The sequence below is a fragment of the Hipposideros armiger genome, unplaced genomic scaffold, assembly GCF_001890085.2.
Source record: "Hipposideros armiger isolate ML-2016 unplaced genomic scaffold, ASM189008v1 scaffold_430, whole genome shotgun sequence".
Lineage (NCBI taxonomy): Eukaryota > Metazoa > Chordata > Mammalia > Chiroptera > Hipposideridae > Hipposideros > Hipposideros armiger.
In genome coordinates this window covers 955,100-979,308 of record NW_017731780.1, presented here as the reverse complement: position 1 = coordinate 979,308, position 24,209 = coordinate 955,100, and the positions used below count along the sequence as shown (strand labels likewise).

Sequence of the window (24,209 nt, the reverse complement as noted above, 5' to 3'; positions counted from 1 at the left end):
GGGATCCGAACCCGGGCACTCTGGCGTCCCAAGCCAGTTCTTAACCATTGCGCCACTCGGCCGGCCCTGTACACTAGTTTTTAAAATCCATTTGAAATACTTATTTACAAATACATACATACACACAGGCATTTTAAATTTGGGTACTTAAAAAGACAAATTCCAGTTCTTTAGGAATTGTACCTATGTGGAATAGCTTATTTTACCCTTGAGTCCTCAATAAAGCTGCTTTTAAGTCTGTGTAAATTATACTCTGCCTAAACCCTTCCACACTGTCATCCATATGCATGGCACTTCCTGGGGTTATGGAGGGCACCGCCAGCCAGGTCTTATGGGTCTACCATATACAGTTGAAAAATGAATGTTTACCACCTTAGGTATTCCTGCCAACCCTTTTTAAATATAAAATGATGTGAAACGTTCTATGAAACTGCATCCCTCCCCCAACCAAATAAAAAAGGAAATGTTAAATTGTGAACGTTGAAGCTACTTTTATTCAACACCATTTTTATTGTCCTGAGCTGCTTTTTCTAATGCTGGAATGTACTCATTGAATCATATTTGAAACCAGTATTCTCTGTGATTCTATATGCGCCTCAAAGTCTAATCTCATTGGAACTAAATAAAGGGGCACTGTCAAGTTCAATTTAGCCAAGATTACCTCTTCAACAATACTTCAAAGATTTTTATTCACATAATTTATATAGGAGGATTAGAATATGCACTCAGTTAAAAAAAAGATTACTTCGCTAGTCTGATGATCATGCAGAATCGTATTGCTAATAAACTCTTTTGTATAATTTCCCACATGAACAAGTGGAGTTTCTCATGGGAAATATGCTTATGTAACTTTTTTGAAAGAAATTTATACTAACTTCCTATTTGTTTAAAAAACAACAAAATAAAACAGTACCTTAAAGGGAATGCCATGCTAGAACGCTAGAATAGTACAGAAAAATAAATAGCCACTAAGCCTGTAGTGAATGGGGTTTAAAAAATAATTTTAATAAATGATTTCAATTGACTGAATGATTATATGAGTGACCTTTAGAACAGATGTTGAAAATTTGCAGTCCTGAGGCCTAATTCAGCCTATGTTTGTGTATTGCCCATCTGGCTCAGTGTTTTTAAATTTTTGTATTTGAATGCTTTCTCAGTTCCATAGCCTCCCTCTCCACCTCACTATTGCCTGATGCCCATCTAGATTCAAAGTTTGGTGTGACCTGCCTGGCCTTGCAGGAGGCTGAAATTGCAGCCTTGGAACTGGGGGCCCAGTAGATTTTCCTGAGACCCATACTTAGATATATTTCATAACAAATGCAAACATAGTTTTGCATGCTTTCAATAATTATCACATCCCTACATAGGCTGCAATGTGATTGCGAATTTAAAATTAAAATATTGTCCTTTCAAGATTTTTCTCTCCTTTCCTGCTTTTCTTCTGCTAGTCGTTTGAACTAAAGATACCTGAACCATAAGAGTGCTGGAAAGAAGGTCAACACAGGGCCAGCAGGAGGGGAAGCAGTGTGACCAGCGTGCTGACGTCCTTCAGTCAATTAGTGGACCACAGGTCACACGCTGGCCGTCACTGCCGCTGCCCTGTAGAGGTGGCACCAACCATGGAACCACTGTTAAAAGGATTGCTTGGCAAATCAATCTGGTTTAAAAGAGTCAGTTTTTTTTAAAACCTTAGTTTATTTGTTTCAGAGTAATGTTACTGCCATATTACATGATTTATGTCTATAACCTGAGAATTAAGAGCTCGATTTTTAACTTAAAATGGTATTTGGAACTGAATTTTAGACTGATGGGGTGTGAATTGATGCAAAACCTTAGTTAGGGACTTAAGTTGTTCCCAGTGGTTTTGCTTATGGTACTCTTTCAAATCTTTTTGAAGAATTAAAATTAGTTTTTATTTCCCCCTTTCCACGGGGAAAAAAAATGCAGTTGACAGCGTTTTGCTCAAACCCATACATTTGGTGTAGTTAGTAACTAGTAGGGTTAATTTGTGCTTTTTAGTGCACATGTTGGCAACATACATGTGCTCTCTTATTTCATGATCTCTTGCGATTAGATCAGGATCTTACTCGGGTTTAGCCTGGCTATGAAAACTCTCTCTCGAGTTCCATGCAAAAGCACAAAGGGGCAAGTTTTCTCTAACATTTCTGGATAAAATGCACAGTTGCCCTGCAGAGTGTAGTCTGATTTGATAGTTGAGACTAGGGGAAAAGCCACATGACAGTCAGCAGATTCAACTCGTCTATATAAGACCAGGTGTCCTTCCCGTGACTGAGCAAGCCAGCATTGGCTTGTTATGAAAAAGCAAGGTGGACCAGGCTGCTTACCGTTAACACCGTCTCTGCCTTTCTGTCTAGGGCAAGAAAAGGCAGGGGAAAGGCTGCTTAATTTCCTGGGAGGCATCAATCTGTGCCAATCCAAATATAAAAGCAAAACAGGTGAGAGCTTTCAAAATACACTCTCTGAAGCATTCCTCCCCTGAGGTCTTTAGGACTCATTACCAACTCAGGAAGCTTTCTAAGGGATGGATCTTGTGAGCCTAAGCCAGAGAGTTAAAGACATCAAAGGCATGATGAGCAAGGACCCAATTCTCCCTCTCTCTTTCCCCTACCCCCAGAGGCTAATTTACTTTTCATTGATCTCAAAGAAGTTAAATTCTGATGAGGCTTATAGAGAAACCATGGAAGGTGCGAGACAGGAACATTTTCCACATGAGTGTTTTGAAACCCAAGTTTTGCAACTTGGAATTCACAGCACTGTGCAAGAAGGTGTTGCTACATGGAAATTAGAATTTAGATATTCTTTAAGACTTGTGCAAGATCTTTTGGGTGGGTGATTCTACTATAGCTAGCTGTACGAATATATGGCATTGATGGTATGATCTGAAAGGTTTCAGTTCAGTATCTTGAAAGTTTGAATCTACTGCCTATCCTTCCACCATTGTGTCGTAATTCCTTTGGGACTTGGAGGCTTGGTAATCATGCAACCCTTTTAGTGCCAGAACTTGGAATTGAGCCAGCTCCTCTGAATTTCTCATCTTGGGGTTTTCCCTTCATTTTGATTCTGCCTTTTAGCGAACGGCCCTTGAGAACAAGAATGGGACTTCTAGGAGAAGCATGGCTTCAAACGGGCCAGGGGAAGGTCTCAGAAGGAAGTAACAGGGAACGAACAGAGATAATTTGGTTCCAACGAAGAGATAAGTCTACTTGCAGGTAGGACTTCTCACTTTCTGGAATCGAAATGTCCCTCCTTTATTTGATTGAATGTATGACACCCTTCCTCCTGACAGTATCCCAGTGGCATATTTTGTAAATGGAAGATGAATAAATTTCATATGAAGAATTGTGATACACACACATGCACACACACACACACACACACACACACACACACACCCTCCTTGGACATCTCGAAACCAAAGCAAAGAATAAATGCTGTCAACTCAGGACTGCGGTGGCCAGAGAAAGCAACCACATTCTTTTTAAACACAGTTACACTGTCTCTGTTATTTTGCCATAGAAATGAAATTAGCAGGAGGCTAATTTCTAGCCATGACTAGAAATGAAAAACCAAGTCAGAGCTTGGAACATGAATAAGTCAAGTGGACCAAACAGCCCCGTTTCCATCTGACTAAAAGGTTTCCCAGAACATGGAACTTTCTGTGCTAAAACTGGGATGGTCCTGGGAAAAATCAGAAGGATTGGTCAACCTTGGTAGGTGGCAAGTTAAATAAACACTGAGTTCTGCTCCTTACACGGGATGAACTCTCCATTGAAAGGTTTGCCCAGTTAAGGAGATGGTATCCTCAGTGAAAACACCATGTAGTGTCATTGTCCTGGAGCATATGTGTGAAGCATGCTTTCTGAAAGCTTGGTCAGAACCAATGCAAAGATCTGGCTGGCAACACGCATGTGTGTTTATTTTCTAGCTTCAGGTCCTGAGTATAGCTAAGTCTGGAAGAAAGCAATGAGACAGGGATAGATGAAAAGCAGACAATAAGTCATTTTGGAGGTGATTGTGTGCATAGAGACACAGGAGATGTGTAGACCCAAGTCCCTGTCAGGGCATGGCACTCACTCCAGACAAATTGGTCTACACATTGTACCCCAAGCATGCCCAGTGCTTTCTCACCTCCTCTGACCCAGAATGCCTTTCTCTTTCTTCTACAGCTACAAAACGGAAATACTATCTGTCTTTCAAGGATCTTTTGAAGTTCCACTTCTTCAGGAATGGCATCTGTGACCTTCAAGGTTCTCTCTCCTTTAAATACCCACAGGGCTAATCTTCAGTCATTTGGTACACCCTCTGGTAGTATCAATAATTGACTTTCAATATCTTATATCCCCAGCTGGTTTGAAAAGGGTAGGCTAAGTCTGGATCATTCTTTCCTCGTAAAAAATGCCTCTGATCTGTTGCACTGTGCCTAGGCCAGAATAGGCTTATCAAATATCTAAAGCAGCACTGTTGAATAGAAATAGGAAGTGAGCCACAGTTGTCATTTAAAAACTTCTAGCAGTCTCTCTGGAAAGAAGTGAGAAGAAATGGGTGCAAATAATTCTAGTGATACATATTGCTTAGCGCAATATATCCTAAACATTATTTCAACATGTAGTCAATATGAAAAAAATTATTGAGACATTTTTACATCATTTTCATTGTACTAAGTCTTTGAAGTTCAGTGTATATTTTACTCCAGCACATCTAAATTTCGATTAGCCACAAATCAAGTGCTAAAGAGCCACATATGGCTAGTGGCTACCATATTGAACAGCACAGGTCTAAAAGATAAGTTGAGAGAGAATGTACTGACGCATTTGATGGAGACTTTACATGACAGAAGAGTTTAGTTTGATTTTGTAATCAACGAGGAGGTACCATGAGTTTTTTAGAAGACTGCAGTAACTTGTCTTAAGATGATGAGAATCGAGATTAGGGTGGTGAATTCATACTAATCTGTGATGAAGAATAAATGGAGGAACAGTAGGAGAACATTGTGACTGATGGAACATAAAAAAGTAAAGGAAAGAAAGGAGTAAATCATAACTTGAGGCACCTGGAGTACCAGGAGAATATTAAGTAAGAAGTCAGAGAGATACCAGTCTAAGAAAGAGATATGTTTGCTTTCAGCCATATAATTTCAGGTTCTGGAAAGTTCATCTCACCAGAGACACAATTTGGAGCAAGGATGAAAGGTGAGGTCTGCCAAAGCAGCTTTTGGGATCAATGCTATCAAGCTGGTTGAACTTTAGGAATGGATAACTACGACTGTGAAGGTGGATAGAGATAAGAATGATTCAAAAATGTAATCTTCAGCGTTCCATAGTCCTCAGGCAGGACAAAAAGTTATCAGGATGGTAGGAAGAAAACAAAGAGGTCATGGGAGCCAATGCAGGAGATAATTTCAAGACAAAAATGGGCAGGAAGTAGGAGAGACTTTGAGGCAGATGTGAACTGAGAAGGATCCTTTGGATGTGGTTAGGAAGCAATTTCTAGAGCAATTAAAACCTTTGTCAAGGCTGAAGGAAGAAAGAGAAGGATTTACATTAGTTGAGCTCTCTTCTAAACGCCCCAGTTTCCAATCTTTAGAGCAACAGACTGAAGGTGTTTGGATTGAGAAAGCCAATGTTTTTGAGCAGATACAGACCCAGCAGGAACACTGGCAGAAGGAAACAGAGACCAGCACAGAGTCTGTGAAGCTCTGAACAATTCTTGATTAATGGCCAAGGAAAAGAAAGCCCAGAAATAAGTCAAGTGAAGGGTGAAGGGAAATTCATAGGGAGAGAAGTGCAGGACGGAAAACCATGGCGAAACCATTATTTGGTTTTAGATAAAAGACAAATGGAAAAAAGAAAAAAGAATTTAAAAGATAATTTGTCATTATAAGGACTTATTGTATTTTTTCAACCACTGTTTCAATATTTTACCGCTTACTTTAAAGGATGGGCAAATATGGAATGTGTCCAGTGGAAAGCTGTCTTTAATTTTTTACACATTTTTAAAGAGGGGTGGAAAACAACAGTGGCCTGAAAACCCTTGAGACTCTAGTGGCCTGGAACTCCAATCCAATTCGTTTTCTTTTTCAAGCCTATTCAATTATAACACAAGCATCAGTATCTAGTATCCAATGATTTGAGGGGGGAAAAAAAATGGAGGGATTTTTTTGTCTTTCCTGAAATAACTCTGGGATAATGGAGTCAAAATTAGAACTAATGAGAATTAACACATTCAGCCTTGAAAGTTAAAGTAAATCCCTTACTCATGGATATGAGCTTTACTTGGGGTTGTGTTTGGCACGTGTAGGAGTACAGGGTGTGAAATTTATTCAGTTGCAAAAGTCTCTTGAAAAATCCCTGCAATTTCCTTAGGAGTTCAGGTATACACAAATGCTTCTGAAATCTCTGAAAGATGACAATCTAGATTACTCCTGCTGAAAATGGCGAAACTGGAATTTCTGTTTTCATTCCTAAGGATACCAGAAGCTTGACAGATGAGAGTGAAAAGTGACTGAGGTACTCCTGAGAGGTGGAGGTGGGAAAACGGGGGTGAAAGCATTGTTCACCTGAGAAGAAGATGCTAATTCCATTCTGAGTAGCAGGAATAGAGTAATGTAAAAGGAAATGCAAATGAAGATGAGGTCAAAATCGCTTAATTCATTTCAAATATTTTGTTTCTAAATAGTCTATCCAATTTTCCCTCATCTGTCATAGTCCATTTTAGAGACTCATGCTAGATCTGAGAACGTTCTCTTCTTTCTACATCAAAACACATTTTAAAAGTTGAGAAATAACCAAAGATCAGATGCCGATTCACAGTTAATCAATAATTTCAAACAGGAAAAGGAATATGTAAGTCAAAGACTCTAGTGCATCCAGCTATTCATCAAACATCTTGCTTGTCAGAAAGGACTTACTCATTTTTGCTTACAGATGAAATAGCTTTTTTATTCACACACATGAACACACTGTGTTTTTGTTTCAGGAAGTACCCAAATCAGATGGGCAGATTACTAGATAAACTCAGAGATTGGTATTTCGACTACACTGCCGGTTTCTTAATGTCAAATAGTTTCCTCCAAATCATTGTGCTGCAACCTAATCACAAACTGTCCCTTCAGGATGTTTAAATAAAAATATGTGAGGGAATAACCTTTTAAACTCAAAAATAACAACCGCTATTTAAAAAAAAAAAGGTGAAAAATTTTAGATCAGATCTCTCACCCTTAGAAATGCGAAAAAAGTTTATTGAGTGGTGAGTCTTCACACTCTTGTGTAATGCCTCCAAGCCTTTGTGGGACTGAGTGAAATTGGTGTCAGAGTCAATAGTATCATTTCCCTAGATGTCATTAATGATTATTTGCTTATGGCATCTGCTATTTACTGTAAAAATAAGTTTATATTGTCAGAGTCTCTATTACTTAGGATACTTACTAGAACAGATGATACCTTTGAAGCCATGGTGCTATACAGACTTCCACTTCTTTAATGTGGTCCATGGATGGCTTCACCATGTACATGAACTTCAAAAATGATCACTGAGCTTTTCTACATGTGCCATTTTCTGGAGTGAAGCCCCAGACATTTAATCAGATTCTCTTGGGAACACATGTCTTAAAGAAGTTAAGATATGCGTAATGCATCAATATGAATCTGGCACTTTACCAAAGTTAACAGTATTATTGATAAATGAATAGAGATGTTTACCACCATTTTAAACAAAATAGACTTTTCTATCAAACAAAAATAATACACACTTAGTGTTCAATTCAGCGTGTTTTGCCTCATTTTGGATTAAAATGAACAGTTTCACATCATGACTTTCATCGTATCAGCGATTCCTCAGGTAAACAGTAGCACAATATGAGAAACCTTGATTTTGTCACTTCTCTTGCTCTCTTGGAAATAGCAAATGTCATTTGCTTATATCCCACTCCAAATAACCATTACTACCTACTCACACTACTGGAGTTTTCAAAATAGCAACTGCACGTTTTTATAAACCTTTATGGTTTTCACTGGTGAAGTAGGGCTATTTGACAAAGTACACACATCTGGGGGGTCCATTTGTCATTATCATAATTGCATTTTACTATAATTATTTTCTTATTTACAAATTCTTCTCAATGAAAAGTAAGCGCGGGACAAAAACCCCACTTGGATGAACTGTGTGCTTAGGCGAAGGGCCCGCCCCTGCGGTGGGGTCTTCCAAGGAAAGCAAGAACTAAGGGACCGTCCGGTTTTCTCTCCCGCACAGCCCGGCTTCCCAAGCCCGCAGGCCCTGGAGCCGCCCACCCGCGGGGCCCCAGGCGAAAGCAAGCTCACGAGTGTCCGCGGGGCACACACCCGGCGCCGCAGCGGCCGGGCATCGCCTACCTCGGGGATTGGCCCGCGCCGTCTCGGGGGGAGGCGGGCTCACGTGGGGGTGGGCGAGCGCGGGGGAGGGGCCGGGAGGGGCGGTGCTGCCCGGCCCCGCCCCCCGCGCGGCTACACAGAGGGGCGCCCACGTGCCCAGCCCGCTCTCTGCAGCGCGGCGATTCCGGCGCTCCTCTCCGCGCAGACCAGCGAGGCGGCGGTCACTTCTCAGCCTTCCCGAGTCGCGGGTCCCCGACGCGCTCCAGCCGCTCGCCCACCACCGCCCCCTCCGCGCGGCCCTTGCGCTGCCCCAGTAAGTTGCCAAATCTCCGGCCACGCGGAGGGTCCTCAGGCGAGGGGCAGCCTGGGCGCCCTGGCCGGAGCGGAAGGGCTGGGGTGGGGGCGCCGAGAGCCGCGTCCAGCTGCGCGCAGCTGCCCGGAGACCACGCTCTAGCCACGCTGAGGTGGAGAGTCCTGGGGCTGCGGGAGGGGCTGCTGCCGCGGACACTCATCCTTAGGGCTGCGCTCCGGGCTGTGCTTGTCCCGGTCGGGCCCCCAAAGCATCGGGGTCCCCAGTGGCCGCACGGATTGCGGGAGCTGGGAGACAGCCTGGCACGGCGACTCCGCGGGGGCCCTTTAGCCACGCTTGCCCGGAGGTGCCCTGTGTACCCCTCTGCGGAAGGGCAGACCGAGCCTTCCAGCTTTTTGCACACTGAGGGGTCCCTGAAGTCGCCTTCCCCTCCCTTGAGGTTCTTAGTTTAAATATAGAATACCCCCCTCGGAGCTCTAGAAGCCTCTTCACATCCTAGGGCTGCTCGGGACTGGCAAGACAGGTAAAGTGGCCCGTCGTGGTGTTTGGGGTATTTTAAAGTAAATGGGTGCAGTTTTAAACCTTCTGGAGACGGGCTATTTTTTTTTTTTTTAGCCTATTTCATTCACTTTTCATCCTTGAACTCGAAATGCCATTCTTGACGCTTAGGGAATCACGAGGAACTTCACTCCAAAATACCGCTCCTCCAGAGAACTTGACAACTTCTTTTGCTGCGTACATCCAATCCGTGGAGTAACATATTCAGAGATTGTATCTTAGAGATATTTAAAAGACCTACGCTGACAGGGTCACCTACGTGGAAACAGCACCTAAATCTCGGGAGTAAAAATGTTCAAACTTTCAGATTTTTATGCAGAACTGCCTACAAAGGCGTTTAGGTGATGTGACTTTCAGGACTGGCAATAAGATTTATCTAGTCTTTTGTACGGAAACACTCATCCTTTTAATGAGGGGATGTAGTCAGATGTTATTCAAATAGAGCTATCTGAATCTTGGCGGGAGGCCTGGCATGAAGTTAGAGTGTGTGTCCTCTGACTTGACACTTTCTCCTTCTTGTGCCAGCCGGTCTTTAAAACTTAAGTCGCCTCTTTTCCCCCCTCAGAATTAGTAATAATTACCTCCTCAGCAAATTGAAAACATTTGTGTTTGTGGTCTGTTTCTAGGGGATGTACAGGGTAAGAATATTCTAATTATATACTTATGGTTGTTATGGTTTTTCCCTTTTGCAGTGGTAAATCCTTTTTCTCTTTTCATTGCACTAAAGCTTAACATGAAATGCTTTCTCAGTGCAGAAGAACATAAGCATTTGTTATGTCTACCTTTACTGAAAAGTTACTAGTTGGCTACTCTGGGAGGTCACATTATTTATTAGGGTTTTTCCGGTTGCCTCCCTTGCCCCTCACTTGGTTTCCACTTGATTAGGGGATGTCATTTACCTGAAGACATGTTAACCTTTTAGGGTTTGTCTTGGCCTTGAAGACCAGAGTAAACCTCTGGGTGGTATCTGCAAATTCCCTTTGCGTACTCCTTGGCCTCTTGAGCACATCAGCAAAGCCTTTTGTTTCCAAAATCTGTCATCTTGAGTCTGAACAAGAAGAGAGTGGAGACATGGGAGCTTTTGGAGTTTAAGAGTCTAGAATACTCTGGAGTTTCTCATATCCTATTCTGATATATTTTTGTTGTTGTTATTTGAACATGTGTGCCTGAAGAATTGTAAAGCTCACTGTTCTTGCTTTCCACTGCAAACCTGCTCACCTTTGCAGAGTGGCAGTGCCTAGTCTCCTTTCTAGATGGCCCAGATTCTGTTCTCTTCTCATGCTTCCTTGCTTAAGTTATCACTGTTTCTGCAGGCTCTTCTGGCCAGGCCTGGAGCCCTCCCTCATCTGTGGCCATTTCATCTCTTTCCAGCCCACTTTTTCAAATGGGCTTTCCCATCTAGTTTTCCTTTGGTGACGTCTCCGTTTTCCCTAGTTTCTGCCTTCCTTTGTTTTGACATCTGTGCTTGCTGTTTCCCATATCCATAGCTATCTAGAAAGGTATATATTTTTTTTAAGTGTTCAGAGCCACCTGCTGGTTTTATTTTGGTGCCTATCAGTGACCAACTTTCCAAATAGAATCTTGAAAATACCCTTCTGATGCTCTTTGTTTTCCCCCCCAAACATGATATGAACATGTTGATTTTTAAGGCCTGGCTTCTTATAGACTACTTACTGGATGTCAATCCAGTTTAGAACAAAAGCAACATTTGCAGTTGAATATGTTTCTAAATATTCACATGTTTAGTACTGTGTGTCTCACTTGAATGGTTTGTCATCTAACTGAATGCAGGCATACCTCATCTTGTTGTGCTTTGCTTTAGTGCACTTCACAGATGTGTTTTTTGCAAATTGAAGGCAAGACCTTCCACCAGTAAAAAGATTACGACTCACCTTATTGCGATACTCCTTTTATTGCTGTGGTCTGTTCCTGAACTTGGAATATTTCTGAGGCATGCCTGTACTAAAAAACTCAGTTAACTTTCAGATTTCAATAGCATGATACCACTTATCCAAATGATTTTGAAAATCTAAGTGGTTAACTCATTTCTACACCTTTAATCTGAATATTCAAAACCACATAGATCTAGCCTTGATTTAAAAAAAAAAGCCTAATGATATTGTTCTTTTCATTGTCTTCTGTTTTAACAGTTTTTCATGCTACTGCCTACCACAGCGCCTGGCACATAATATGTGCCCCATATGTCTGTGTTGTTGAGTGGATGCTACTGATTTCAATAATTTGATAAATGGTGTTATATCTGTCTTCAAATGTATATTCCTTCATTGAAAATTTCTGAATCCCTACTGTGTACCAGGCACCAGACAACCAAAAGTAATGCATAACTCCAATTGTAGAGAGGTTCTACCAATATTTTTACATTCGGTAAATCCTCCATTGAGGGATTATAAGAGTAGTTTTTTTGTAAAGTAAAAACACCTATAAACAGATGACTTCAGTACCATCTCCACCAGAAAGCATGTAAGGATCACGCTCTAATATGGTCATACACTGCTTAACAGAGGGAATACGTTCCGAGAAATGCAACGTCAGGTGATTTCATCATGTGCAAACATCATACAGTGCACTTACACAAGCCGGATGGTCTAGCCCACTGTACACCTAGGCTTCGATCCTAGGCCTGTACAGTGTGTACCTGTCTAAAACAACAGGAGAGTAAATCAAGCACAGGAGAAAAGGATACAAGAGATGCGGTAAACCCAAGATGTACGAGGCTGCTGCTAGTGTAACACAGCACACTGTGTGACAGCTAACTTTTTTTATAAGTAGAAAGAGTGCACTCTAAAATAATGATAAAAAGTATAGTATAGCAAAGACATTAACGTAGTCTATTATTAACTATTATGTACTGGATATAATTGTATGTGCTATACTTTTATGCGGCTGGCAGAGCAGTAAGTTTGTTTACACCAGCATCACCACAAACATGTGAACAATGTGTTGTGCTAAGACCTTATGACAGCTGTGTCACGTCAGGCAATAGGACTCTCTCAGCTCCATTATAACTTTATGGGACTACCGTCGGATACATGGCCCGTCTGTGACCATAAAGTCATTAAGTGTCGCATGACTATTATGAAGATGATGCTACTTACTGTTTCATCATCACAAGCACATGTGCTTGGTGTTTTGTTTTAATGGTAGTAATACATTTGTCCTGACTCTTCTTATATTTTCCTTGAGTTGCCTTTCTGGCTGTTATTTCAGAAGTGTTATCTGTGGCTGTAGCACTGTGGTACATGCCACTAACAAAACCAAACCAACAACTGAGGGTTCATTTCCACCAGGTTCTAACTAGTTGATCAAGCTCTAACTAGCTGAGATAAGATAATCAGAGCATGATTTACCTATTAACTTTTCTTGTGCAACTCAGTAAATGTAACTGTTACATATTAATCTGTAGAATCAAGCAGCACACTATTGTTTTACATATGATTATGAGGCTCTTTTAAACTTGAAATGTTTCTGAGGATGGTCTCTGCTGCCATTACTTAACCTTCTCATTGGTAAGTACCATTAGTATTGACTTTAAGATTTCAGGTAATGTGGCGACTTAGTGCTGCAAATGTCATGTATTTAATTTTATGCCTTTTCCCTATCCCGCTGCAAAAAAATAAATTAGAAAAAAAAAAATAGAGCGCATGCCTTCACACCCATTCCACTGCTTCAAACTAGCACTGCTCTTGAGAATTTGAGCTCAATTTGGGATTGGGCAATGAGGCGAATGATGTAAGAACGTTTCATAACCTTTCTTCCAGGAGTTAGAAGAAAAAAGAGCTCTATCTTGTATTCATTTTTGGAATATTTTGTGAACAATACACAACAAAGAATTTTTATGTCCCTAGTTGATTCTTGCTAGTTTTTCCCACAGTTGTGGGGAAAATTCTTTTCTGTCCTTAACCCACTCTGGCTTCATCAAGGCTCCCTAAATTATACAATTATACCAAATGCAAGGCCGTTTACGTCGTTGAAGGCCATTGCCTTCCAGTGGAGACCTAGTGGTCACAGTGCACAGAGCTCAATGCCACCAGGATGCTGAACGATACTGTAATTACGATGCTCTCATTTTGTTCTCCTTTTCCCCATCTTTTTTTGTGGGGGAGAGGGTCAGATTTTAAGATAATTGGATCTGTTTTACTTAAAAAATGCTTCGTCATTCAAAAATTCAAGTAATAAAATAAACCTTAAAGCTCACTTTTTATTTATCCTGCTCCTGTGTTGGCAGAAAGATATCATGTGAGTTGGTAGCTTGACCATAATTAGGAGATAAAGGTTGTTGGGTTAGGGTCTTTTCCTGCCTTGGCTCTGGGTATCTAACTGTCATCTAGATAAATGATGACAATGATATAGTCACTAGTGGAATTAATAGTTATTGTATGTTGAACCATAAGGGGGAAAAAATGGGGCCTCTTTGCATGTTCCACCTTATTGGTTTACTCCCTTAATATGAACTCGGAGCAGATTTTTCAAAATGCAATTCGACTTCTACTTTTAAAAGCCACCATAATCTCTAGACCTTGAAATATATTTGAGAGTTGGGGGTGGCACATAATCTCTGTGTCACATGCAAAGTGTATGTTCCCAAAGCCTGTGGGTTATATTCCCTCATTCGAGCTGCCTGGTTTCTAAAAGAAGGCATCCATGTGGTGGAAACAACTGGATTTGATTTTTGTGAAACTAATAAGCAACATTTATAGTACTTAGCAATTGTATGTGCACCCAAGTTACTGAATACTATTTTGATACATTGGGATTCCCTTGGGATAGGAAATATGACTTTGTAACTTTAAGTCTAAGAATATCCTGTGAGGTATTCTATTTAGAGTCTTCCATGATCAGCATTTAGTTAATCTATGAATGAATATGTGCTGTATATATCGATGGCCCAGATCTAGAGTCTGTAGAGAAACAAAGAACAAACAGTCTAGTTTCTGTTCTCTAGGCGATGACCATTCAATGAAGGAGTTAACAAGTACACACACAGTGGGAAGAGATTGATAAAGCTGCCATTTGAGTGATACAAAGTGCAGGAGGAGAGAGAGCAATCTATTCTGAACTTTCTAAAATATATGCAGTGCGTTCCCGACATAAACCAAATGGTCAATCAATTTAGGTATTGTCATCCCCATTACAGTTCCTATCACTGCTGATAAAACCACTACTCTTCCTCCTCCTCTAGTTGCTTGTTAGTAAAACTTGGGTCACTTGGATTTCAGTTCAAGCTGAGCGTTGTTCACTAAAATTTGCATTTTGAAGGGCAATAATACTTACTAATTTGACAGAAATTGCCCATCATTTATTACCCTGGGCCTCTAGAAAATTGTGATGTTTAACTGAAAATTCACACTATCCCGAAGGGTCTTAGAGGAAAGTTAAAATACATAAAATACATTTTAGATGCAAGTATTGAAGAATAAAGCCATTCCAAAAGTGGAATCAATTAAGGACTTGGGTATTGCACAACTGAAACTAATATGATATTGTATGTCAAATACACTTGAACAACAACAACAAAATTGAGAACATGAGATTATCTTAATGTCTCACCCTGACAGTTGAATTGTTACCTTAGGCAAGCTTGGGCCTTTATATATACTTAATGAGTTTAAAAAACCCATAAAGGGCTTTGTCAAGAGTGGAAAGATCATAAGAGGCCTTCAGCTATCCCTCCCATTATTGCTTCTCCCACAGAGTACCCTCTGAGGACCAGGAAAGCAGTCCCCATCTACAGCCTAGTGTTGGTTCCAACCTTGGCCTCCATCTTGGAAGGGACGAAGGACTGATAAAAATGCTGATAGCTGAAGAGATACTTGTCTATTCCTTGTTAGAAAGGGAAGAGTACTTTTATTGGAAGGAGTCATGTTCAGTTTAGTGTCCTACCATTGACTTAGTAGAAGAAAATAAGCTTTTTAAAAAAATTATATAACCAAAAACTATATTTACTGTAGTCTTCAGTTGTTGCCAGACATAGCTTTTTTATTGTACAAGGGTTTCCAGGAGGACATGGAGCTGTCTACCACAGCTTCACCTCCCAGGTTTCAGATTCTCGTGAATATACCTTTTTAAAAATAACCTGATAATTGTTCCTGAGAGGTGGTAGGTAAGAGTGTTGGGGGGGGGGAGCGGCAGAAATTGATTTATATCTTTAGTCTACTAGGCAGATATTTATTTAAAGAAATCCTGGGGTGAGTTCATTTCTACTACTAAAAATCATTTCCCAAGGTTTTTGTTTAATGGACCTTACGTGCTCAGAATTCCGTTAATCATAGCTCTTCCTTTGCAACACACTTGTTATGCGATTATTGGTTCCTGTATGACCAATAAATATTAATTTTAGGTGCTTGGGTTGTTTGGTGGGTGGATGTTCATTGAATTATTATTTTATAATAATATATGAATAAATGAAATTTTAAATAAATTTCTCCTAAGAAAATTAGTAAATAAATTTTTTTACAAATGTCTTCTTTGTGTTTTTCCTTCAAGTAGAGAACATGTGTATTGAATGAAATTTTCCCCTTTTCTTCAGAATAGCTTGCTTTAGATAGTGATTTTTTTCTCCCTGAAATTCACTTTATACTGGCACCTTGGAGATACTGCTGCTTTGATTCCAGACCACCACAATAAAGTGAGTATCGCAATAAAGCGAGTCATACTCTTTTTGCTGGTAGAGGGTCTTGCTTTCAGTTTGTAAAGTACACAACATCTGTGAAGTGTAATAAAGCAAAGTGCAACAAAACGAGGTATGCCTGTACTCACTACTGTTTCCAGTCTCTTGACTGTCTCTGAACTAATGGTACTTATAGTTCTTTGATATACAGAGAACACGCTCCTCCTCCTTTAGTCTAATATTCTCTCCATTCTGATTATCTTTATACTTCAGTGGAAAGAAGGAGAACCATACATGTGCACATAAGATGCCCCTGCCCCAATAACTTTGTGTAAGATTTCAAGACTCCCTGAATTCTAACCAGTGAACACTTAGGGTTTCAGGAACCCAGGATGAGAGCCCTGCTATTCAGAAGCCATTTCAGCTCCTAGGAAAGATATCTTAGGAGAGAACCCTTTGGGGCAGGATGGGGCCTTCTTGTTCATAACCTCCTTTCCTCCTGCTGGTGTAAGACTGCTCATGGCCTCTGAGGAGGAACTAAGAACTGGCTCAGAAGTAGGTGTGGCTGTGGGGAGCTCTGAGTTAAAGAGCTCTGACGATGACACAATGATGCCCATTCTCATTTATGTCATGATTGGAGCACTTTGGACTTCAGTTGTCTCCTAGTATCACCACTCTTCTTCCCTCCAAATTCTCAGATTCGCAGATTTCTATGCCTACCGATGGACCTAGAAATAAATTTGATTCTAAGTTTAGCTGAGATCATTTTAATTGAGTAATTATAAATATATACATAAATGGGAAGAAAAAAGTAGATAAAAATACTGTCCTTTTATCTAAAATTGTAGCACCTTCAGAATGACATTTGAAATTCCGCCTTATAGCTCAATGTCAGTCTGATGTGGATCTTCTTACAGAAATCTCTGGAATTTAATAAATTTACAGTTTAGTAGAACTAAAGAGGCCTGCTAAAGAGCAATGTAAGCATCACTTCAGAGCCTGGTCAGTTTTTAAAGTATGAAATAATCTAAAGCTTTTCCTTTGACTTGTCATGTTTGTTTAATCATGTGCCGAATGAATAACAGGCAAAGTGAGCAACTTTAAAGCTGACTTCTCTACTGGAAATCTAATCTTTCATAAAATTTGATTTGTAAGTGTTTTGTAATGTTTTGTTGCAAGAAGCCTTCTGTAAATGCATTACATTTGTGACATAGTGGTTGTGGAGGCGGAGTAGGACTTATGCTGTATTCATCAAGAAAACAGCACAAAGCACATTTATATGCCATTGAGAGACAACAGTGGGCGGTGATAAAATGTGTAGTACTAGAGAGCTTTGAAAGCATATCCTGGGCTGGTCCTGTTTTAAACTCGCCTGAAACTTAGAATTACACCTTTAAAACAAAATCGCTGTTTTCGTAGATGGTAATACATGAATACGGCCCAGTATCCTGGACATTTGGTTATACCACTGTAAGAATGGTGACACACTGTTGTGATAGCTAGTTTTGGATTCCATACTCTAACCTTAACAGTGCATCGAAACTTGCGGACAATTTCTGATGCTTTGGAAGTGTTCATCTCCAGCCCCTCTGAGCGAGGACAGTTCCCCAGTTCCTGGTACTTGTGTATAAGCCAAGCACAGTGCAAGAGAGATTTGGAAGGGAAGCAAACTTCTGAGAATGACATTTTAGAGCTTTCTTTTTATAGATTAAACAGGTCATATGAGGTGTAACATCTTAAAAGGTGTAAGACAGCAAGGGGCAGAGTGAAGACTTGATTTTAAGCATTTTGACTTAGCAAAAGCTCGGATTCATATCTGGCCATTCTGCTTTTGTGAAAGCATGTCATAATCACTATAATATACTACTTAAGTAGCAGGAATTTTATAAATGGGGATCAACATGCAATTTTAACTTAAAAATGGTTAGATTTTAAAATTCCTTGGAAATTAACATTTGAATAATATTTTCGTATAGTGACATTCTTATAATGTTAACTTTTTTAAATGGCATGCTTTAACCAACAAAAAAAAAGGGGGGGGGAATGTAATCTTAACCTAAAAATGATGACTGTACATAGGGATTCTAAGTCATCTAAAGTCATTAGGATTGAAACCTCATAAGTGGTGCTTTTAAACAAGTAAGTTCTGTTTGAAGTGCTATTGTGCTATCTGAAAAAATAAAAAGCTGTTTGAATTTTTATTTTTTTCTGATTATCATAGGTAACAGATGGTTTGCACTTAGTTCAGCGAACCAAACAAAAGAGCAGACTTTGCATAAAATTTCTGTTGATGTTGCATTTTGTCTCACTGAGATGGATCATATGATCTTTCTGAATAATGAATAGCATGTTTACTTTATTCTGATCTTTTTTGCCACAAAGTACAAAAGATTGTGAAGGACAAACAACCGTGGTTTTTTTGGTTGTCATTTCAAATGTTATTCTTGTAAATTAAAGTGTTTTTCTATTCTTACTGCATTGCTAACTCTAGGGATATTGCATTCCTTGACAACTTCTAGAGCTGATAAATTGTTCCAGTGACTTCAAAAACTGAAGGCACCATTTATTTCACTAAACTACTGGAAATAGTAGTAAATTAATTTTTATAAGGATTTTAAACCTGAAACGAAGCCTCAAGAACCCACATCATTTCTCTAATCCCAATTCTGAAAGTATTTAGTACAGTTGCCCTCTGCTATGTGCTTGACTTTTCTGCTGATGGACCATCACCAACCTTTCATAATTGTTGGTTATTAACTATTGTGTGTGGTATTGAAAGGTGGAGGCGATGGTGGCCTAAGGCAGGCAGGATGATATTACCGAAGGGGAGCTCACTTGACTAGCGATGATTGCAGACACCAGCTGTAGTTGTTGGTACCAATGGCAATTTAAAATTCAATGGAAAGACTCTTCTGTTTTAAGAATGAGCCTTTACGTCATCACATTTAATTTGAATGCATTACATATTAGACCCGGGGCATCAGTAAAGTGGAACTATATAATATCCCTTCTAAATTTGTTATTCATGAACCAGAATTCAGGCAGTTTCAAGAACTGAAAGAAAAGCAGTCAGTTTATTTGAACTAAGTGTAATTTCTATTGAGTGAAATAAAAAGGGAAAAAAGTATACAAGAAATCTTTATTTATTTTTGTCCTCCCCAACAAAATAATGTATGTTGAATAATGTTTAAGGAGAAAAAAGTAATTTTTCTCTAGTATTCACATCAACATAACTTCAACTGAAATTATTGGGTTGTCGGAAAAGTCATGATGCATTGTTGCAATGAAAAGCATAGAAAAAAAATACGTCATGACTTTTCCAACAACCCAATATTTCCTCAATTCAGTTTTCCACATCTTTTAAGACATAATATTCAGCATTGATAGTTTTACTAAATCATGAGAGTTTTAGGCTCAGAAGAAGCCTAAATATTTTATTTCAAGCAGAACTATGCCTAACCAGTCCTCATACGTGTGTGTATTATGTAAGAGTGAGCTGGAGATTATACACGTGCAGACAAATCTGCAGAAAAATAAAAATTTCCTAACTGCTAACATAAATGGAAATATTTTCATATTGAAAAGCAATAAAATGTTGAGAATATTTATAACTAGAAAACAACTAGTATTAATCCTCAATACTAAGTATTGATTTTTTCCAACTCCATTTCAAAGCTTAGGAAAAAGGGGGCTTAGGGCATCAGAGGACCCCTTACGCTCCTTTGCTGCTCTAGAAGAAAAATAGCAAGTAGCCCTTCCTCGTCTATTAGTCCCTAGGGTTTCCCGCCAAGAGCTTCTTGACACCTCGTCTGACCACACCCAGTATGCTGCCACTCGTGTCTGTTAGAGACCCTGATATGTAGCTGGGATGTTCCTGGTGTGGTGGTAGCTGGTGGCTATTTAAGATAATTCAATTTATAATGGACAGAACATTTATAGCCAGCTCCAGGTTTTCTTCTTCTCCTCCTTTTCCCTCGTCTCCCTCCTTCTCTTCCTCCTCTTTCCTTCTCCTTTCTCTTCTCCCTCCTTCTCTTCCCCTCTCATTTTTCTTCTAGTGGAAGTGTGAATGAGCAAACTATGTAGTTAAGCCCAGGCCTAGCACTAAAGCCCCAGCTGTCAAGGCTGAGCTCTTTTGTAGACCATGCTCGTGATGTCTCCCTTAACTATCTGCTGTCCTTGGCATGTAGGTTGTATTTTCTCGTTTCGATAAGGTCAGCCTTGGAGAACATTGCTACATGCACTAGGCTGATGCTTTGGGGAGCACGCCAGTGTGTGGGGAAACCACACATCCGCTTATACTTCATGGCATGAGAGCAGTAGTACCCTTGCTTTCCTCCTCGCCCTTATTCTCTTCCTTCTTAGGAACTCTAAATGTGAACTTGAGGATAATTGACCACCTTTTCAGAGTAGAAAAACAAACCAAATGGTGATGATAGGGCATGTTAATTCTGTTTCATTATAGAAAACTCTGCTTCCCCATCCATTTATAGCATCACCTTAACTTTGCCTGGAAGCGCACTTTGTCGTTACTCTAAAAAAGGGCCAATGTTATGTTTTCTGGAGATGTCAACTTCTCTATTAGTCATCACTTTCAGTCATTGCTTTTCTGAATAACTTTTAAATGGAGCTAGAAAGTTCTCAGTTCATAATTTGAGTTACGAGTAATGTAGTTACTGTTTTAAGAAATTCTATTATCAGTTATTACATTTGCTATTGTAAAGATTATTTACAGGATAGATTCAATGAATTAGGTTTGTATTCCGGTAATATCTGTCTCTAAAACATTAATCATTCTGTACATATCTATTAAAAGAACAATCACACTTAAAATTTAACATCTTCTGGGGCTGGCCGAGTGGCGCGTTGGTTAAACTGGCTTGGGACGCCAGAGGGCCCCGGTTCGGATCCCACATATGAGGGCCAGTGACACTGCCCTCTACAGCTAAGATGCTGAACAACAGCTCCACCTGGAGCTGGGTTGCAATGAGTAGTCAGTGGCGGCGGAGACTGCAGCCCCTGCTACAGTGGGTTGCCATGGACTCGCGTGTGTAGCCAGCAGCCAGCATGAGCGGCCCTCAAGCGGCCATGAGCGGCCGTCCAGAGGCCGTCCACTGATCTGTCTCGTACGGAAAGAGTGCAATGATGGTGCCAGCTTGGGCCAGTGAAGCAATATCCTCCACAGCTAGACTGAAGAACAAAAAGACAGTAACTTGTCTGTTCCCATCCCCCAATTCCCCAATAAAAATCTTAAAAAAAAAAATTAACATCTTCTGGCAGAACATATTTTAGTTCAGCTTTTTTAAGGATAATAACCATTATATATAAGGATTTACTGTGTCAAGGCACTGACTCCGGCGGCTTTACAAAGCCTAAACAGCAATCCTGGCCATTGAAATGAATTCCCGTTTACAACTTCAACTCTGAAAGTTAGAATTTAGAGAGTTGGAATCCATAACAGGGCCATCAAAGTGCATGTTCCTTCACAAGCCACCTCTTGACAAACTGTGACATGCAGAACCAATGACTTCATAGCACTATTTGGCATTTTTGAAGCAAATGAAATCTTCGGCTTATTGGCCCAAAGATGAACATTAAACTTTATCATTCAATTTTTCTTTTAAAACTTATGGCCACTGAGTAGTTACGGGACGCTCACTGTGTGCAGAACTTTTCTGTGTACGTAGGTACGGACGCAAATTAAAAAAGGACATGCTGTTGAAGCTCTTGAAACTTATATTCTAGGTCAAACTTTTTGGTGTCTCTGTACCAGCACGGAATAACAAATGACATGGCTTTTTTTTTTAGTGCAAAATAGTAAGGAATGGTGGGGAACTGTGGGAAACCAGAGAGCAGTGAATTTTAAAAATGCTGTGTGCCCCAAAATATGCAGTGGGAGTTGGGAGGAGTGACTTAGAAAACATTTATAAAGAACCCAGAAGAGTCCCTCACATTGTGGAAAGAGTCGATGTGGAATACGACTGCAGCCCAGAAAACCTATATTTTTATTCTAGATCTCTTTAAATATGTCACAACACACTGGTGTATAAAGCAATTTCAAATATATTTTCCCTTCTTAAAAGTACACAGAGAAAGGAAGAAACTGGGCAATACACAGCAGCTGTTGATGGAAGTTGACTCCTTGCAGCTATCTAATTTTGGGATAACATAAAATATTATTTAATTTTCATTTTTATAACAACTTAAGATTTCCCTCTTATCTTCAAGCTACTTTAGGAACAAAGCTCAGTTTTGCTCTGTAGAATGTCCTTTTCCTGCTTCTAGATTCCGTATTCATCTCTTAAGCTAGCTTCACTATCCTTTCATTCAGCCAAAAATGTTGTCTTGTAAAAATGATCAAAAAAGCTTCATCTTCAAGCAGATTCTAGTTTTTCAAATTGTGAACCACAACAACCTTAAGTCCTGGAAGCATAACAGTAATTAGGATAAAGGCAGTGGAGACTGATGAATTTTTCTGAAATGAGAAAGATAAAATCCCTTGTTCATGTGTGGTCTGAATCTTCCCAGTATTTAGTGTTGTCATGGTCTGGGCTATGTGGGTAAAGTATAGAGCTTTCCTTTCCTGGTCTTGTAGGAAAGTGTTTTATGTATGATGGACAGGCACATTGGTAGAGCTGTTATTAAAGATATTACCTGCTATTCAGAATTAAATATTCCATCCAGGTGTATAGGAAAAAGAGGACAGAAAGAGGAATTATAGCTCTGAACACTAAATAGACTGTTGCATCAGGTGAACCTTTACACTTAAGAGCTGTTTACCAAATCAGTATTTATTTGATCTGAATGGTGGATATGTAATGGCGTAATGCCCTTTGACATTTTTCGAAAGTCATCACTATTATGAGGACATACGTTGTGGGTTTTGTTTGTTTTTTTCTGGTCATTGTGAACTTGCATGACTGCTACTTTTTTGGAAAGTAAGGATTTTGAGTGGGGTGGGAGGTTTTGGCAATATGGACTTCAGTGTAAACTACCTATTATCTGAACATTGGTTTATACATATGCAGAGAATCATGAAAAACTTAGTTTTTCAGCCACAAAGAAAGAAATTGTACCATTAAATCATAAAAACTGAGTTGGCAGATATCTTAGCTAATTAGGAAAATAATGTTGACTTCAACTGAATTACACCAGTTCATTTGCAGGCACAAAATGAGGCCATAGAAAAAATTTTGGTAGTAGAAGGGGAAGGTAATACCTCTGATATTACCAGAGGCCATTTGAAATAAAATCTAAATGAAAACAGAAAAAATGTGATTTTCAGGGCCAGAAGTCTTTACTTGTTCTGAAATATGTTTTAAATTCAGAAACATGGGGAGAATTGAGAATATTAGATATTTGAGAATGCAAGAGGTAGATAAGGAATGAACTAGATAAATTGTATAATAAATACTATGTTTCCGAAAATCTTACATGTTTTAGTAAAAGCAGTAAAAGTCTTCAGCATTTATATTAAAACTTTCTTATATTAAATCATTGGAGGTTTTTGTATCTAGAAGTGAGTTTTAATATATGTTAGAATTTTAATACAGACATAAGTTATGCTTATCTTGTTATTTTTCTTGGTCCTTAAAATGTTTTTGTCCATTGCTTATGTTTTAATAACTATTACGCTTCCAGTCTTAAGGTAGTAATAGTTCATGAATTTGAAAGGTTAAAATCTACTGGAGATGAGGTTTTAAAATTCTAAAGTCTTCCAAATATATTTTTGGTAACATCTGGATGGTGACCTTCAAATTATCTTCCATCAGCTGGGTGTTCAGCGAGCTGCCAAGAGCCTGGGAATGCTAGACTTTTGCATTTCTCTTTGCTTCTTGGTTATGTGGTATAGAGGAAAGGGCATGGACTTCGGAGCTTCACAACCTTAGGTTCAGCTGTAGCTCTGTTACTTCAAGCAAGCTGCTTAACATCTCTGAGCATCAGTTTCTTCATCATCTGAAGTTGGGACATTTCCCTTGAGGTTGTTGTGAGGATTATATAAAATAATGTATGTCAAGAGCCCAGAACTTAATAGGAGAGCAATCAAAGATACCAATTATTTTGTTTTTTATATCCTATATATATATATATATTCCTTTCCTCCCTCTCTTCCCCTCCCTCCCACCCTCCCTTCTTCCCCTTCCTTCCTTCCTTCCTTCCTTCCTTCCTTCCTTCCTTCCTTCCTTCCTTCCATTTTCCCCCCATAACATCCAAAACTAAAGGAGCAGTATCCTGCAACTCTTTAGCATGCTATATTGAGCTAGATGATGTAATCGTTAGCTAACATTGGCTTTTAACCAAGCCGTGGCGACAAGTTTCTTTCCTTAAGGCATGCTCTGGATACAATTTC

At 39.6% G+C, this 24,209-nt stretch overlaps 2 protein-coding genes and 1 long non-coding RNA gene across 3 annotated transcripts in view; all 3 read left to right on the top strand.

Moving 5' to 3' along the window:
* The window catches only part of LOC109394583 (uncharacterized), a 44,561-nt gene extending 39,852 nt beyond the window's left edge, over positions 1-4,709 (top strand). The window contains exons 5-7 of the long non-coding RNA XR_002126479.1: positions 2,376-2,456; positions 3,093-3,230; positions 4,188-4,709. This is a non-coding gene — a long non-coding RNA (uncharacterized LOC109394583). The remainder of the gene's footprint in view (positions 1-2,375; positions 2,457-3,092; positions 3,231-4,187) is intronic.
* A 3,463-nt stretch (positions 4,710-8,172) lies between these two features.
* Positions 8,173-8,820, top strand: LOC109394577 (putative uncharacterized protein FLJ46214). Its single transcript, XM_019664758.1, has one exon. It carries the CDS (start codon positions 8,173-8,175, stop codon positions 8,818-8,820), a length of 648 nt encoding a protein of 215 aa, XP_019520303.1.
* SLC7A2 (solute carrier family 7 member 2) overlaps positions 8,519-24,209 on the top strand; it is a 54,760-nt gene continuing 39,069 nt past the window's right edge. Inside the window, exon 1 of the mRNA XM_019664756.1 lies at positions 8,519-8,679. The gene's annotated coding sequence lies outside the window, so the exon portion shown is untranslated. The remainder of the gene's footprint in view (positions 8,680-24,209) is intronic.